Source organism: Danio rerio, chromosome 4 (genome assembly GCF_052040795.2).
Source record: "Danio rerio strain M-AB ecotype USA chromosome 4, GRCz13ab, whole genome shotgun sequence".
Taxonomy (NCBI): domain Eukaryota; kingdom Metazoa; phylum Chordata; class Actinopteri; order Cypriniformes; family Danionidae; genus Danio; species Danio rerio.
The window spans coordinates 76062314-76077500 of NC_141024.2; the positions used below are offsets into that span (position 1 = coordinate 76062314).

The 15187-nt window shown below is 40.1% G+C and overlaps 2 protein-coding genes across 3 annotated transcripts in view; one reads left to right on the plus strand and one right to left on the minus strand.

The window, feature by feature from the left end:
- The window catches only part of LOC148682569 (uncharacterized), a 1090975-nt gene that overhangs the window by 132109 nt on the left and 943679 nt on the right, over positions 1-15187 (minus strand). The window lies entirely within an intron of this gene.
- Positions 1-15187, plus strand: part of LOC147845323 (uncharacterized) — a 41325-nt gene that overhangs the window by 21219 nt on the left and 4919 nt on the right. Inside the window, exons 6-8 of the mRNA XM_087249991.2 lie at positions 3298-3821; positions 8115-8782; positions 13950-14508. Coding sequence (XP_087106117.2) covers positions 3298-3821; positions 8115-8782; positions 13950-14508 — 1751 coding nt within the window. The remainder of the gene's footprint in view (positions 1-3297; positions 3822-8114; positions 8783-13949; positions 14509-15187) is intronic.

Consider the following 15187-nt stretch of genomic DNA (forward strand, 5'->3'; position numbering starts at 1 on the left):
CACTGTTTCTTGTTTATTTAATGTAATTTAATATATAATTTGTAAACATATATTACGTTTACAGCAAAGGTGTCAAACTAAATAGCTGAATAGATGTAGCTGTATAGACGTAGCTGTATGTATAGATGTAGCTGAATGTATAGATGTAGCTGTATAGATGTAGCTGTATGTATAGATGTAGCTGAATGTATAGATGTAGCTGTATAGATGTAGCTGTATGTATAGATGTAGCTGTATAGATGCAGCTGTATAGATTTAGCTGTATAGATGTAGCTGAATGTATAGATGTAGCTGTATAGATGTAGCTGTATGTATAGATGTAGCTGTATGTATAGATGTAGCTGTATAGATGCAGCTGTATAGATGTAGCTGTATAGATGTAGCTGTATGTATAGATGTAGCTGTATGCATAGATGTAGCTGTATAGATGTAGCTGTATTTATAGATGTGGCTGTATAGATGTAACTGTTTGCATAGATGTAGCTGTATGTATAGATGAAGCTGTATAGATGTAGCTGTATTTATAGATGTGGCTGTATAGATGTAACTGTTTGCATAGATGTAGCTGTATGTATAGATGTAGCTGTATGTATAGATGTAGCTGTATGTATAGATGTAGCTGTATGTATAGATGTAGCTGTATGTATAGATGTAGCTGTATGTATAGATGTAGCTGTATGTATAGATGTAGCTGAATGTATATGTAGCTGTATAGATGTAGCTGTATGTATAGATGTAGCTGTATAGATGTAGCTGTATAGATTTAGCTGTATAGATGCAGCTGTATAGATGTAGCTGTATGTATAGATGTAGCTGTATGCATAGATGTAGCTGTATAGATGTAGCTGTATGTATAGATGAAGCTGTATAGATGTAGCTGTATTTATAGATGTAGCTGTATAGATGTGGCTGTATAGATGTAGCTGTATAGATGTAACTGTTTGCATAGATGTAGCTGTATAGATGTAGCTGTATGTATAGATGTAGCTGTATAGATGTAGCTGTATGTATAGATGTAGCTGTATAGATGTAGCTGTATGTATAGATGTAGCTGTATGTATAGATGTAGCTGTATGTATAGATGTAGCTGTATGTATAGATGTAACTATGCATAGATGTAGCTGTATAGATATAGCTGTATAGATGTAACTGCATGCATAGATGTAGCTGTATGTATAGATGTAGCTGTATAGATGTAGCTGTATGTATAGATGTAGCTGTATGTATAGATGTTGCTGTATAGAAGTAGCTGTATAGATGTAGCTGTATAGATGTAGCTGTATGTATAGATGTAGCTGTATGTATAGATGTAGCTGTATAGAAGTAGCTGTATAGATGTAGCTGTATAGATGTAGCTGTATGTATAGATGTAGCTGTATAGATGTAGCTGTATGTATAGATGTAGCTGTATAGATGTAGCTGTATGTATAGATGTAGCTGTATAGATGTAGCTGTATGTATAGATGTAGCTGTATAGATGAAGCTGTATGTATAGATGTAGCTGTATGTATAGATGTAGCTGTATAGATGTAGCTGGGTGTATAGATGTAGCTGGGTGTATGGCTTTGGGCAGTGGGCGCCAGTTAGACTCAGAAAAAGTCAACAATGAGCTTTATGTATAGATGTAGCTGTATAGATATAGCTGTATAGATGTAACTGCATGCATAGATGTAGCTGTATGTTTAGATGTAACTATGCATAGATGTAGCTGTATAGATATAGCTGTATAGATGTAGCTGTATGTATAGATGTAGCTGTATGTATGGATGTAACTATGCATAGATGTAGCTGTATAGATGTAGCTGTATGTATAGATGTAGCTGTATGTATAGATGTAGCTGGGTGTATAGATGTAGCTGTATAGATGTAGCTGTATGTGTAGATGTAGCTGTATGTATAGATGTAACTATGCATAGATGTAGCTGTATAGATGTAGCTGTATGTATAGATGTAGCTGTATGTATAGATGTAGCTGTATGTATAGATGTAACTATGCATAGATGTAGCTGTATAGATGTGGCTGTATGTATAGATGTAGCTGGGTGTATAGATGTAGCTGTATAGATGTAGCTGTATGTATAGATGTAGCTGTATGTATAGATGTAGCTGGGTGTATAGATGTGGCTGTATGTATAGATGTAGCTGGGTGTATAGATGTAGCTGTATAGATGTAGCTGTATGTATAGATGTAGCTGTATGTATAGATGTAGCTGGGTGTATAGATGTAGCTGTATAGATGTAGCTGTATGTATAGATGTAGCTGTATGTATAGATGTAGCTGGGTGTATAGATGTAGCTGTATGTATAGATGTAGCTGGGTGTATGGCTTTGGGCAGTGGGCACCAGTTAGACTCAGAAAAAGTCAACAATGAAATGAATGGGGTCTACTTGACTTCTGATGTAGTATTAATTTGAACAGCTCTTAGTGTATTATTTCTAATACAATGAACAGACATCTGTATTGTCTACGTTACACTCCAGCAGTACAGTACATTGAACCAGTTCTAGAGTAAATGCGATCACTGTGATTTGCCCATTAAAAATAAATTGGACCAATTTTATGTGAACAAACACCTTGAGGAACACTGAAGCAGCTGCATGAATAACGGGTATCCTTTATAAAGGTGTTTCAATTAAAAAGTAGAGTAAATATAAGCATGATGTATGACGACAGTGTCCTCATCACAGCTCATCCACTCCATCTGTCCTGAATAGTTCAACTGCAATGAGCTCAACATGCACAGGGACATTTCATTGGAGACCGGACCGCCTGGCCACTTCCGTTGTACCGTCACCTGACATCACCTGTTGCACTCTTTACTTACGCTGTGGATTAAACGCAGGCTAATTTAGTTAGTTAGTTTTCGAGTTCACCCTTATATGTAATCTGATTGGGCAGATAGTGAGCATACGTTAGCTTCTGTCTTGAGGGAGGGCTCAGATTATGGATAGTTCATCAGTTCCCCTATAGCGCATGTGTTTGGACTGTGAGGGAAACCGGAGCACCTGGAGGAAACCCACACTAACACATTGAGAACATGCAAACTCCACACAGAAACACCAACTGACCCAGCTGGAACTCGAACCACTGAGCCACCGTGTCTTTGGTGTCTTTTATCTGGGATTAACCTGTTTGTCTTTCTTCTCTTTAGATGTGCTGAAGGTGGAGAGTGACGAGCTGAGCGAACTGAAAGATCATCATGGTGATTTCAGGACTTTCACCTGTTGTGATTGTGGAAAGAGTTTCAGTCAAAAACGAAGCCTGCAGGTCCACAGGAGAACTCACTCTAGAGAGAGGCCTTTCACCTGTCAACAGTGCGGGAAGAGTTTCATCTTTAAGGGAAAACTTGACACCCACATGAGGACTCACACTGGAGAGAAGCCGTACTCCTGTCAACAGTGCGGGAAGAGTTTCGGTTATAAGGCCACACTGGAAGCCCACATGAGAATCCACACAGGAGAGAAGCCGTACACATGCGCACAGTGTGGGAAGAGTTTCAATCAAAAGCCCAACTTTGAAAGACACATGAGAACTCACACTGGGTTAAAGCCGTACACGTGCGCTCAGTGTGGGAAGAGTTTCTTTTATAAACAAGCCCTGAGAGTCCACATGAGAGTCCACACTGGAGAGAAGCCGTACACATGCGCACAGTGTGGAAGAGGTTTCTGTCATAAAGCACGCCTCGATGTCCACATGAGACGCCACACCGGGGAGAAGCCGTACGTCTGCGCTCAGTGTGGGAAGAGTTTCAGTGATGTCAGCACCTTTACACAGCACATGAAGACTCACACTGAAGAGAAACCATCAGCTGAACACGAGCGTAAGACTTTGACCATTCATCAGTGTGTTTAACGTTTAGATATGAAGAACTCACATTTAGAGTAAAACCACATCCACACCTTCAGTGACTTCAGCGCTGCTCGGTCAGAGCACTGACGGGAAAATCTCTCATGATATCAGACTCATGATACAGTATTAGCTACTGTCAAAAGTAACGACGTTACAGTATTAGCTACTGTCAAAAGTAACGACGTTACAGTATTAGCTACTGTCAAAAGTAACGACGTTACAGTATTAGCTACTGTCAAAAGTAACGCTGTTACAGTATTAGCTACTGTCAAAAGTAACGACGTTACAGTATTAGCTACTGTCAAAAGTAACGCTGTTACAGTATTAGCTACTTTCAAAAGTAACGACGTTACAGTATTAGCTGGTGTCAAAAGTAACGACGTTACAGTATTAGCTGCTGTCAAAAGTAACAATGTTACAGTATTAGTTACTGTCAAAAGTAACAAGGTTACAGTATTGGTAATTTAGTTTTACTCAGCAATTTCCGCCCTTTTTCGAGTTCACCCTTGTATGTAATCTGATTGGGCAGATAGTGAGCATACGTTAGCTTCTGTCTTGAGGGAGGGCTCGGATTATGGCCTGAGTTAAGATCCATTATGTGGGATAAGAATAGATTAAGGCGCAGATTACACAACAATAACTTTTCTCATTTTTGGCTGAAAACACTGGCAGAGTACATGGTGGAGCGTGGGGAAATACCACACATGCAGCCATACAACTTCAGTGGATTAGTTGAAGGCCTTTTGTAAGAATGTGTAGCTTCATACACCAAATAACGTACACTAAATAGTGAATAGTGTTCATCATCGCATGCTTTATCATTCATTTATTCATTTTCTTGTCGGCTTAGTCCCTTTATTAATCCGGGGTCGCCACAGCGGAATTAACCGCCAACTTATCCAGAAAGTTTTTACGCAGCGGATGCCCTTCCAGCCGCAACCCATCTCTGGGAAACATCCACACACACACACTCATACACTATGGACAATTTAGCCTACCCAATTCACCTGTACTGCATGTGTTTGGACTGTGGGGGAAACCGGAGCACCCGGAGGAAACCCACGCGAAGGCAGGGAGAACATGCAAACTCCACACAGAAACGCTAACTGAGCCGAGGTTCGAACCAGTGACCCAGCGACCTTCTTGCTGTGAGGCGACAGCACTACCTACTGCGCCACTGCTTCGCCCGCATGCTTTATCAGCAGGAAAATAATAACTTAGGGCACATGTTTTCACATGTCTTCAGGAGAGATTAGTTGTGATCACACAACCATGTTTCTCTGACAAGGTGTGCATGATGAGCTCCAGTTATTGTGAAGCCAGTGTTTTAGCGATTTAACATCTTCTATAACTTTAGGCCACAAAAGCCGCATTGTCACTGTCGGGCCAGTGCAAGCCAGGGCTTTAATCGGGCCAATCGCTCGGGAGGTTGAGCAGTGAGGCTGGAATCATGTCGCGTTTCCACTGTCGGGCTAGTAGCTCACAACACGTCACGCAAACCCCGCCCCCAGAACGTCCCTTGAATCAAACGTCACACAACCCGCCCACTTCAGCGGGAATCAGGCAGATAAAGCACGCCATCGCATCATCATCAGGAGAGCATTAAAATGAAGACAACCGAATCAAACAAATGACATGTTACTGTACAGCAGTACATTATATGTCTATACGCACAGGGCTGTGTGTTCTCATTCATTATATTCACTTACTCACCGACCGACTGTTGGCATTGTGCATCGAGTGGTCTCCGTTAATAACTCGGTAGAAAATGTAGCCTATTTTATAACATCCTCATTTAGATAGACGCAGTCAAACATTCATCCCAAATGCTCCAGAGAGACCTGAACATGCTAATTTTTTTTCCTTATAGCCTATATGACACTTAGGGTGCTTTCACACCTACACTTTTGTTTCAGAACGTGTCTCGTTTGCCCAGTTAGCGCGGTTCGTTTGGCATATGTGAACAGGGCAATCGCGCTCTGTTCCGCGCCAAAGTAATCGCTCCGAGATCGCTTGAATGAGGTGGTCTCGGCTGGATTGAAACGAACCCTGGAGTGGTTTGATTGCAGTGAGAAAACGATCCGACCCGAGCGCGGTTATATCACAGTGTTTTATGGATATGTAAAAGGCATACGGCTCTATGAAGAGAGAATTATGAGTATGGCGGGAAGTTTCGCGAGTCTCCGGATGCCCGCAAACGAGTGATGATCTCCCGGTTATCTCGCGTCTCCCTCCCGGTCCTCAAATAGGCATCGTCGCGCACCCTTCTCACCCCTCCCCTCCGCATCTCTCCTCAGACACGTCACGCGCACCCTGTCAATCACCACTAAACCACCACCTCTCCTGACAGCTGAGCGGGACGCTGCAAAATAAACCCTGACCCTCTGACCAATGTGAGGAGAGTTTACTCGCACGTGACTTGTTTTAGCTCTTTTGGTCCGATTAGAAACTTTGCAGTGTGAAAGTGAACCGCTCCAAGAGCAAAGAGCAACAATGTAACAATTGTAATCTCTGTTTCAGAACAACTGAATCCATTCACAGGTGTGAAAGCAGCCTTAGATGTTGCATATTATTCTGTGATCTTAAGGAAAGTGTTCAGTATTTCAGCACATAAGAGTAAGTAACAAAATATAGCCGATATTTCGTTGCGCTCAGCAGCTATGCAGTAATAAAGCTCCTCGTGTAAATTTCATTTTTAAATGTTACCACGTCATATAAAAGCATCAACACTTGTTTGAGGACACAGAACACATTTTGTGTTTGCAGTTGCGTTTTTAAAGCGACGCCGCGCAGGGCAGAAAAAAGGCAGCCTAGATTCGGCTTTCACTCACCCAAAAATGCTCTGTTTGCACTTTATAAATAATATTTAAACCTTCTCCGATGTTTGTTGTTTTTTTAGAAAATATCTAAAATCTTTTATTTTTTCAGAGAGGCCTTTGTAAAATGAAAGTTTAATATGGCTTTAAAACGGTTTGATTTATGTAGGCTACATACCTAAATTGTTCTAGCTAGCTTTTGTTAGTTTATATTGGTTTATTTATTTAATGCGATTTTATTATATCTGATATTTGTATTTCTTTAAATGATTTCAATATAGCTTAGGCTATTTTATCTAGATATGACACTATTGTTTTGAGCCTACAAAAGTGAACACGTAATTTGTGAAGTTTAATGTCTTTCTGTTGTATTCATATTGTGTATTATCTCTAAAATAAATACAGAAAAGAGAAGCCGCTCGCGGCATCAACAGGGCTGTGGGGAGCACTATTCTGCTCGGTCACACACACACATACAGGCATCTAAACGTGCATAAACACACCTTTTAAACTTGACAAAACCTCGACACTTTTACTGTCTGCTGTGTGTTTAATATGGTGTAAAGATTATTATGCGTTATTGAAACATCAAAGAGGAGGCAGCAAAGAAAAGTCTCTTATAAATTGAAATTGTATTATTTAATGCAACAGCCTTACATTTAAAAGAGAAACATAAAGCTGATCATACGCAAAAAGACCCCAGCCTATAAGGCTAGATGTTTTCTTTCCCTTATTTATTTATTTGTTTGTGTGTTTGGCGCATGTACTCGTGTGCGATCGGAAAACTAGTCTAATGACGGCAAGCCATCTTTCCCAGACTTGGGGCAAAGTCCGCCTCTCCTTTCACTCTGCCTTGAAGCCCCAGTTGGCCCTCCTTGGCCCAAGGTATTCAGCGGGCCTAAAAGGCCGGCCGCTGGCCCCAAGAAAGCCCCGCTTTGGCCCGATTAGGTCCCGGAAGTGACAGTGGAAACGCGACTGGCCTTGGCTCGCTCTAGTGGAAACGCGGCTAAAGTGGCGCTGCTCTGATGCAAACCAATTTTCATTCAAACATACATTCATTTTCCTTCGACTTAAACCCTTATTTATCAGGAGTCACCACAGCGGAATGAACTGTCAACTATTCCAGTATATGTTTTACTCATGGATGCCCTTCCAGCTGTAACCCATCACTAGGATACACCCATACACACTCATTCACACACACACTTATACACTACGGCCAGTGTAGTTGATCAGTTCCCCTATAGCGCATGTGTTTGGACTGTGGGGGAAACCGGAGCACCCGGAGGAAACCCACACCAACACGGGGAGAACATGCAAACTCCACACAGAAACACCAACTGACCCAGCCGAGACTCAAACCAGCGACCTTCCTGCTGTGAGGCGACAGTGCTAAGAGCCCCGTGTCTTTTATCTGGGATTAACTTGTTTGTCTTTCTTCTCTTTAGATGTGCTGAAGGTGGAGAGTGACGAGCTGAGCGAACTGAAAGATCATCATGGTGATTTCAGGGCTTTCACCTGTTGTGATTGTGGAAAGAGTTTCAGTCAAAAACGAAGCCTGCAGGTCCACAGGAGAACTCACTCTAGAGAGAGGCCTTTCACCTGTCAACAGTGCGGGAAGAGTTTCATCTTTAAGGGAAAACTTGACACCCACATGAGGACTCACACTGGAGAGAAGCCGTACTCCTGTCAACAGTGCGGGAAGAGTTTCGGTTATAAGGCCACACTGGAAGCCCACATGAGAATCCACACAGGAGAGAAGCCGTACACATGCGCACAGTGTGGGAAGAGTTTCAATCAAAAGCCCAACTTTGAAAGACACATGAGAACTCACACTGGGTTAAAGCCGTACACGTGCGCTCAGTGTGGGAAGAGTTTCTTTTATAAACAAGCCCTGAGAGTCCACATGAGAGTCCACACTGGAGAGAAGCCGTACACATGCGCACAGTGTGGAAGAGGTTTCTGTCATAAAGCACGCCTCGATGTCCACATGAGACGCCACACCGGGGAGAAGCCGTACGTCTGCGCTCAGTGTGGGAAGAGTTTCAGTGATGTCAGCACCTTTACACAGCACATGAAGACTCACACTGAAGAGAAACCATCAGCTGAACACGAGCGTAAGACTTTGACCATTCATCAGTGTGTTTAACGTTTAGATATGAAGAACTCACATTTGGAGAAAAACCCCATCCACACCTTCAGTGACTTCAGCGCTGCTCGGTCTGAGCACTGACGGGAAAATCTCTCATGATATCAGACTTTTGCTCAATCAGCAAATCTCTAATCATGGCAGCAGCCCAATTAGCTGCTGTCAAAAGTAACGCCATTACAGTATTAGTTACTGTCAAAAGTAACGACATTACAGTAATAGCTACTGTCAAAAGTAACGACATTACAGTAATAGCTACTGTCAAAAGTAACGACGTTACAGTATTAGCTACTGTCAAAAGTAACGCCGTTACAGTATTAGTTACTGTCAAAAGTAACAACGTTATAGTATTAGCTACTGTCAAAAGTAACGATGTTACAGTATTAGTTACTGTCAAAAGTAACGACATTACAGTATTAGTTACTTTCACAAGTAACGACGTTATAGTATTAGCTACTGTCAAAATTAACGCCGTTACAGTATTAGTTACTGTCTAAAGTAACGACGTTACAGTATTAGTTACTGTCAAAAGTAACGAGGTTACAGTATTAGTTACTGTCAAAAGTAACGACGTTACTCTATTAGCTGCTGTCAAAAGTAATGTCATTACAGTATTAGCTACTGTCAAAAGTAACGCCGTTACAGTATTAGTTACTGTCTAAAGTAACGATTTTACAGTATTAGTTACTGTCAAAAGTAACGAGGTTACAGTATTAGCTACAATCAAAAGTAACGCCGTTACATTATTAGCTACTGTCAAAAGTAACAACGTTACAGTATTAGCTACTGTCAAAAGTAACGACATTACAGTAATAGCTACTGTCAAAAGTAACGGCGTTACAGTATTAGTTACTGTCAAAAGTAACGACATTAAAGTATTAGTTACTGTCAAAAGTAACAACGTTACAGTATTAGCTACTGTCAAAAGTAATGACGTTACAGTATTAGTTACTGTCAAAAGTAACGCCGTTACAGTATTAGTTACTGTCAAAAGTAACAACGTTATAGTATTAGCTACTGTCAAAAGTAACGACGTTACAGTATTAGCTACTGTCAAAAGTAACGACGTTACAGTATTAGTTACTGTCAAAAGTAACGCCGTTACAGTATTAGTTACTGTCAAAAGAAACGCCGTTACAGTATTAGTTACTGTCAAAAGTAACAACGTTATAGTATTAGCTACTGTCAAAAGTAACGACGTTATAGTACTAGCTACTGTCAAAAGTAACAACGTTACAGTATTAGTTACTGTCAAAAGTAACGACATTACAGTATTAGTTACTTTCAAAAGTAACGACGTTATAGTATTAGCTACTGTCAAAATTAACGCTGTTGCAGTATTAGTTACTGTCAAAAGTAACAACGTTACAGTATTAGTTACTGTCAAAAGTAACGCTGTTACAGTATTAGCTACTGTCAAAAGTAACAATGTTACAGTATTAGTTACTGTCAAAAGTAGCGACGTTACAGTATTAGCTACTGTCAAAAGTAACGACGTTACAGTATTAGCTAATGTCAAAAGTAACGGCGTTACAGTATTAGTTGCTGTCTAAAGTAACGACGTTACAGTATTAGTTACTGTCAAAAGTAACGAGGTTACAGTATTAGTTACTGTCAAAAGTAACGACGTTACTCTATTAGCTACTGTCAAAAGTAACGCTGTTACAGTATTAGTTACTGTCTAAAGTAACGAGGTTACAGTATTAGCTACAATCAAAAGTAACGCCATTACATTATTAGCTACTGTCAAAAGTAACAACGTTACAGTATTAGCTACTGTCAAAAGTAACGACGTTACAGTATTAGTTACTGTCAAAAGTAACGACGTTACAGTATTGGTTACTGTCAAAAGTAACGCCGTTACAGTATTAGTTACTGTCAAAAGTAACAACGTTATAGTATTAGCTACTGTCAAAAGTAACGCCGTTACAGTATTAGCTACTGTCAAAAGTAACGACGTTACAGTATTAGTTACTGTCAAAAGTAACGACATTACAGTATTCGTTACTTTCAAAAGTAACGACGTTATAGTATTAGCTACTGTCAAAATTAACGCTGTTGCAGTATTAGTTACTGTCAAAAGTAACGCTGTTACAGTATTAGCTACTGTCAAACGTAACAATGTTACAGTATTAGTTACTGTCAAAAGTAGCGACGTTACAGTATTAGCTACTGTCAAAAGTAACGACGTTACAGTATTAGCTACTGTCAAAAGTAACGACGTTACAGTATTAGCTAATGTCAAAAGTAACGACGTTACAGTATTAGCTGCTGTCAAAAGTAACAACATCACAGTATTAGCTACTGTCAAAAGTAACAACCTTACAGTATTAGTTACTGTCAAAAGTAACGACGTTACTCTATTAGCTACTCTCAAAAGTAACGCCGTTACAGTATTAGTTACTGTCTAAAGTAACGACGTTACAGTATTAGTTACTGTCAAAAGTAACGAGGTTACAGTATTAGTTACTGTCAAAAGTAACGACGTTACTCTATTAGCTACTGTCAAAAGTAATGTCATTACAGTATTAGCTACTGTCAAAAGTAACGCCGTTACAGTATTAGTTACTGTCTAAAGTAACGATTTTACAGTATTAGTTACTGTCAAAAGTAACAAGGTTACAGTATTAGCTACAATCAAAAGTAACGCCGTTACATTATTAGCTACTGTCAAAAGTAACAACGTTACAGTATTAGCTACTGTCAAAAGTAACGACATTACAGTAATAGCTACTATCAAAAGTAACGACGTTACAGTATTAGTTACTGTCAAAAGTAACGACATTAAAGTATTAGTTACTGTCAAAAGTAACAACGTTACAGTATTAGCTACTGTCAAAAGTAACGACGTTACAGTATTAGTTACTGTCAAAAATAACGCCGTTACAGTATTAGTTACTGTCAAAAGTAACAACGTTATAGTATTAGCTACTGTCAAAAGTAACGACGTTACAGTATTAGTTACTGTCAAAAGTAACGCCGTTACAGTATTAGTTACTGTCAAAAGTAACAACGTTATAGTATTAGCTACTGTCAAAAGTAACGACGTTACAGTATTAGCTACTGTCAAAATTAACGCTGTTGCAGTATTAGTTACTGTCAAAAGTAACGCTGTTACAGTATTAGCTACTGTCAAAAGTAACAATGTTACAGTATTAGCTAATGTCAAAAGTAACGACGTTACAGTATTAGCTGCTGTCAAAAGTAACAACATCACAGTATTAGCTACTGTCAAAAGTAACAACCTTACAGTATTAGTTACTGTCAAAAGTAACGACGTTACTCTATTAGCTACTGTCAAAAGTAACGCCGTTACAGTATTAGTTACTGTCTAAAGTAACGACGTTACAGTATTAGTTACTGTCAAAAGTAACGAGGTTACAGTATTAGTTACTGTCAAAAGTAACGACGTTACTCTATTAGCTACTGTCAAAAGTAACGCCGTTACAGTATTAGTTACTGTCTAAAGTAACGATTTTACAGTATTAGTTACTGTCAAAAGTAACGAGGTTACAGTATTAGCTACAATCAAAAGTAACGCCGTTACATTATTAGCTACTGTCAAAAGTAACAACGTTACAGTATTAGCCACTGTCAAATGTAATGCCGTTACAGTATTGGCTGCTGTCAAAAGTAACAACATCACAGTATTAGCTACTGTCAAAAGTAACGCCGTTACAGTATTAGCTACTTTCAAAAGTAACGACGTTAAAGTATTAACTACTGCCAAAAGTAACGACGTTACAGTATTAGCTACTGTCAAAAGTAACGCCGTTACAGTATTAGCTACTTTCAAAAGTAACGATGTTACAGTATTAACTACTGCCAAAAGTAACGACGTTACAGTATTAGCTGCTGTCAAAAGTAACATCACAGTATTAGCTACTGTCAAAAGTAACGACTTTACAGTATTAGTTACTGTCAAAAGTAACGACATTACTCTATTAGCTACTGTCAAAAGTAACGCCGTTACAGTATTAGTTACTGTCAAAAGTAACAAGGTTACAGTATTAGCTACAATCAAAAGCAACGCCGTTACATTATTAGCTACTGTCAAAAGTAACAACGTTACAGTATTAGCTACTGTCAAAAGTAACGACGTTACAGTATTAGCTACTGTCAAAAGTAACGCTGTTACAGTATTAGCTACTTTCAAAAGTAACGACGTTACAGTATTAACTACTGCCAAAAGTAACGGCGTTACAGTATTAGCTACTGTCAAAAGTAACGCCGTTACAGTATTAGCTACTTTCAAAAGTAACGACGTTACAGTATTAACTACTGCCAAAAGTAACGACGTTACAGTATTAGCTGCTGTCAAAAGTAACATCACAGTATTAGCTACTGTCAAAAGTAACGACTTTACAGTATTAGTTACTGTCAAAAGTAACGACGTTACTCTATTAGCTACTGTCAAAAGTAACACCGTTACAGTATTAGTTACTGTCAAAAGTAACGAGGTTACAGTATTAGCTACAATCAAAAGCAACGCCGTTACATTATTAGCTACTGTCAAAAGTAACGCCGTTACAGTATTAGCTACTGTCAAAAGTAACGCCATTACAGTATTAGCTACTGTCAAAAGTAATGCCGTTACAGTATTAGCCACAGTCAAAAGTAGCGAGGTTACAGTATTAGCTACAGTCAAAAGTAACGCCGTTACATTATTGGTTACTGTCAAAAGTAGCAACGTTACAGTATTAGCTACTGTCAAAAGTAACAACGTTACAGTATTAGCTACTGTCAAAAGTAACGCTGTTACAGTATTAGCTACTGTCAAAAGTAACAACGTTACAGTATTAGCTACTGTCAAAAGTAATTTCGTTACAGTATTAGGAAGAGATTAATTAGTTAAGAGGAGGAAACCCATGCCAACACAGGGAGAACATGCAAACTCCACACAGAAACACCAACTGACCCAACTTTAACTCGAACCAGCGACCTTCTTACCGTGAGGCCACTGAGCCACCGTGTCTTTGGTGCCTTTTATCTGGGATTAACTTGTTTGTCTTTCTTGTCTTTAGATGTGCTGAAGGTGGAGAGTGAGGAGCTGAGCGAACTGAAAGATCATCATGGTGATTTCAGGACTTTCACCTGTTGTGATTGTGGAAAGAGTTTCAGTCAAAATTGAAGCCTGCAGGTCCACAGGAGAACTCACTCTAGAGAGAGGCCTTTCACCTGTCAACAGTGCGGGAAGAGTTTCATCTTTAAGGGAAAACTTGACACCCACATGAGGACTCACACTGGAGAGAAGCCGTACTCCTGTCAACAGTGCGGGAAGAGTTTCGGTTATAAGGCCACACTGGAAGCCCACATGAGAATCCACACAGGAGAGAAGCCGTACACATGCGCACAGTGTGGGAAGAGTTTCAATCAAAAGCCCAACTTTGAAAGACACATGAGAACTCACACTGGGTTAAAGCCGTACACGTGCGCTCAGTGTGGGAAGAGTTTCTTTTATAAACAAGCCCTGAGAGTCCACATGAGAGTCCACACTGGAGAGAAGCCGTACACATGCGCACAGTGTGGAAGAGGTTTCTGTCATAAAGCACGCCTCGATGTCCACATGAGACGCCACACCGGGGAGAAGCCGTACGTCTGCGCTCAGTGTGGGAAGAGTTTCAGTGATGTCAGCACCTTTACACAGCACATGAAGACTCACACTGAGGAGAAACCATCAGCTGAACACGAGCGTAAGACTTTGACCATTCATCAGTGTGTTTAACGTTTAGATATGAAGAACTCACATTTAGAGTAAAACCCCATCCACACCTTCAGTGACTTCAGCGCTGCTCGGTCTGAGCACTGACGGGAAAATCTCTCATGATATCAGACTTTGGCTGCGTCTAAATCAGCACCCTAGCTCCCAAGGCCATTCATTAGTATGTTGTGTGCACTAGTAAGGGCACTAATGAGACTTTATTAGGTACACCTGTCCAGCTGCTCGTTAATCAGCCAATCGCATGGCAGCAGCTCACTGCATTTAAGCTGCGGTCACTCTAGAGTTTGTGTGTGCGAAATTCTGTCGTACGACGCTGCAAAAAAGGGCAGGATTAAACAAGATTATTAAAAATTAAAAAAGTGAGCGATTGCTCCATGATTTAAATTTCTGTCCAGAGAGGTTGTGATTTGATCCTCGATTGGTCTCACGCAGTCAAGTGATGCGAATTCGCAGGTCAGAGTTCACCAAGCTTGAACTTTGCACCGCAGCAACCTGCAAAACTTAACGCATGACCCTGTGTTTTCGGTCTCACGCATTCGCGTGTGTATGAATGAAAGTATATGAGAGGAAAAGCCCAGTGTGACCACAGCTTTAGGCATGTAGATATGATCAAGATGATCTGCTGCAGTTCAGAGCGAGCATCAGAATGG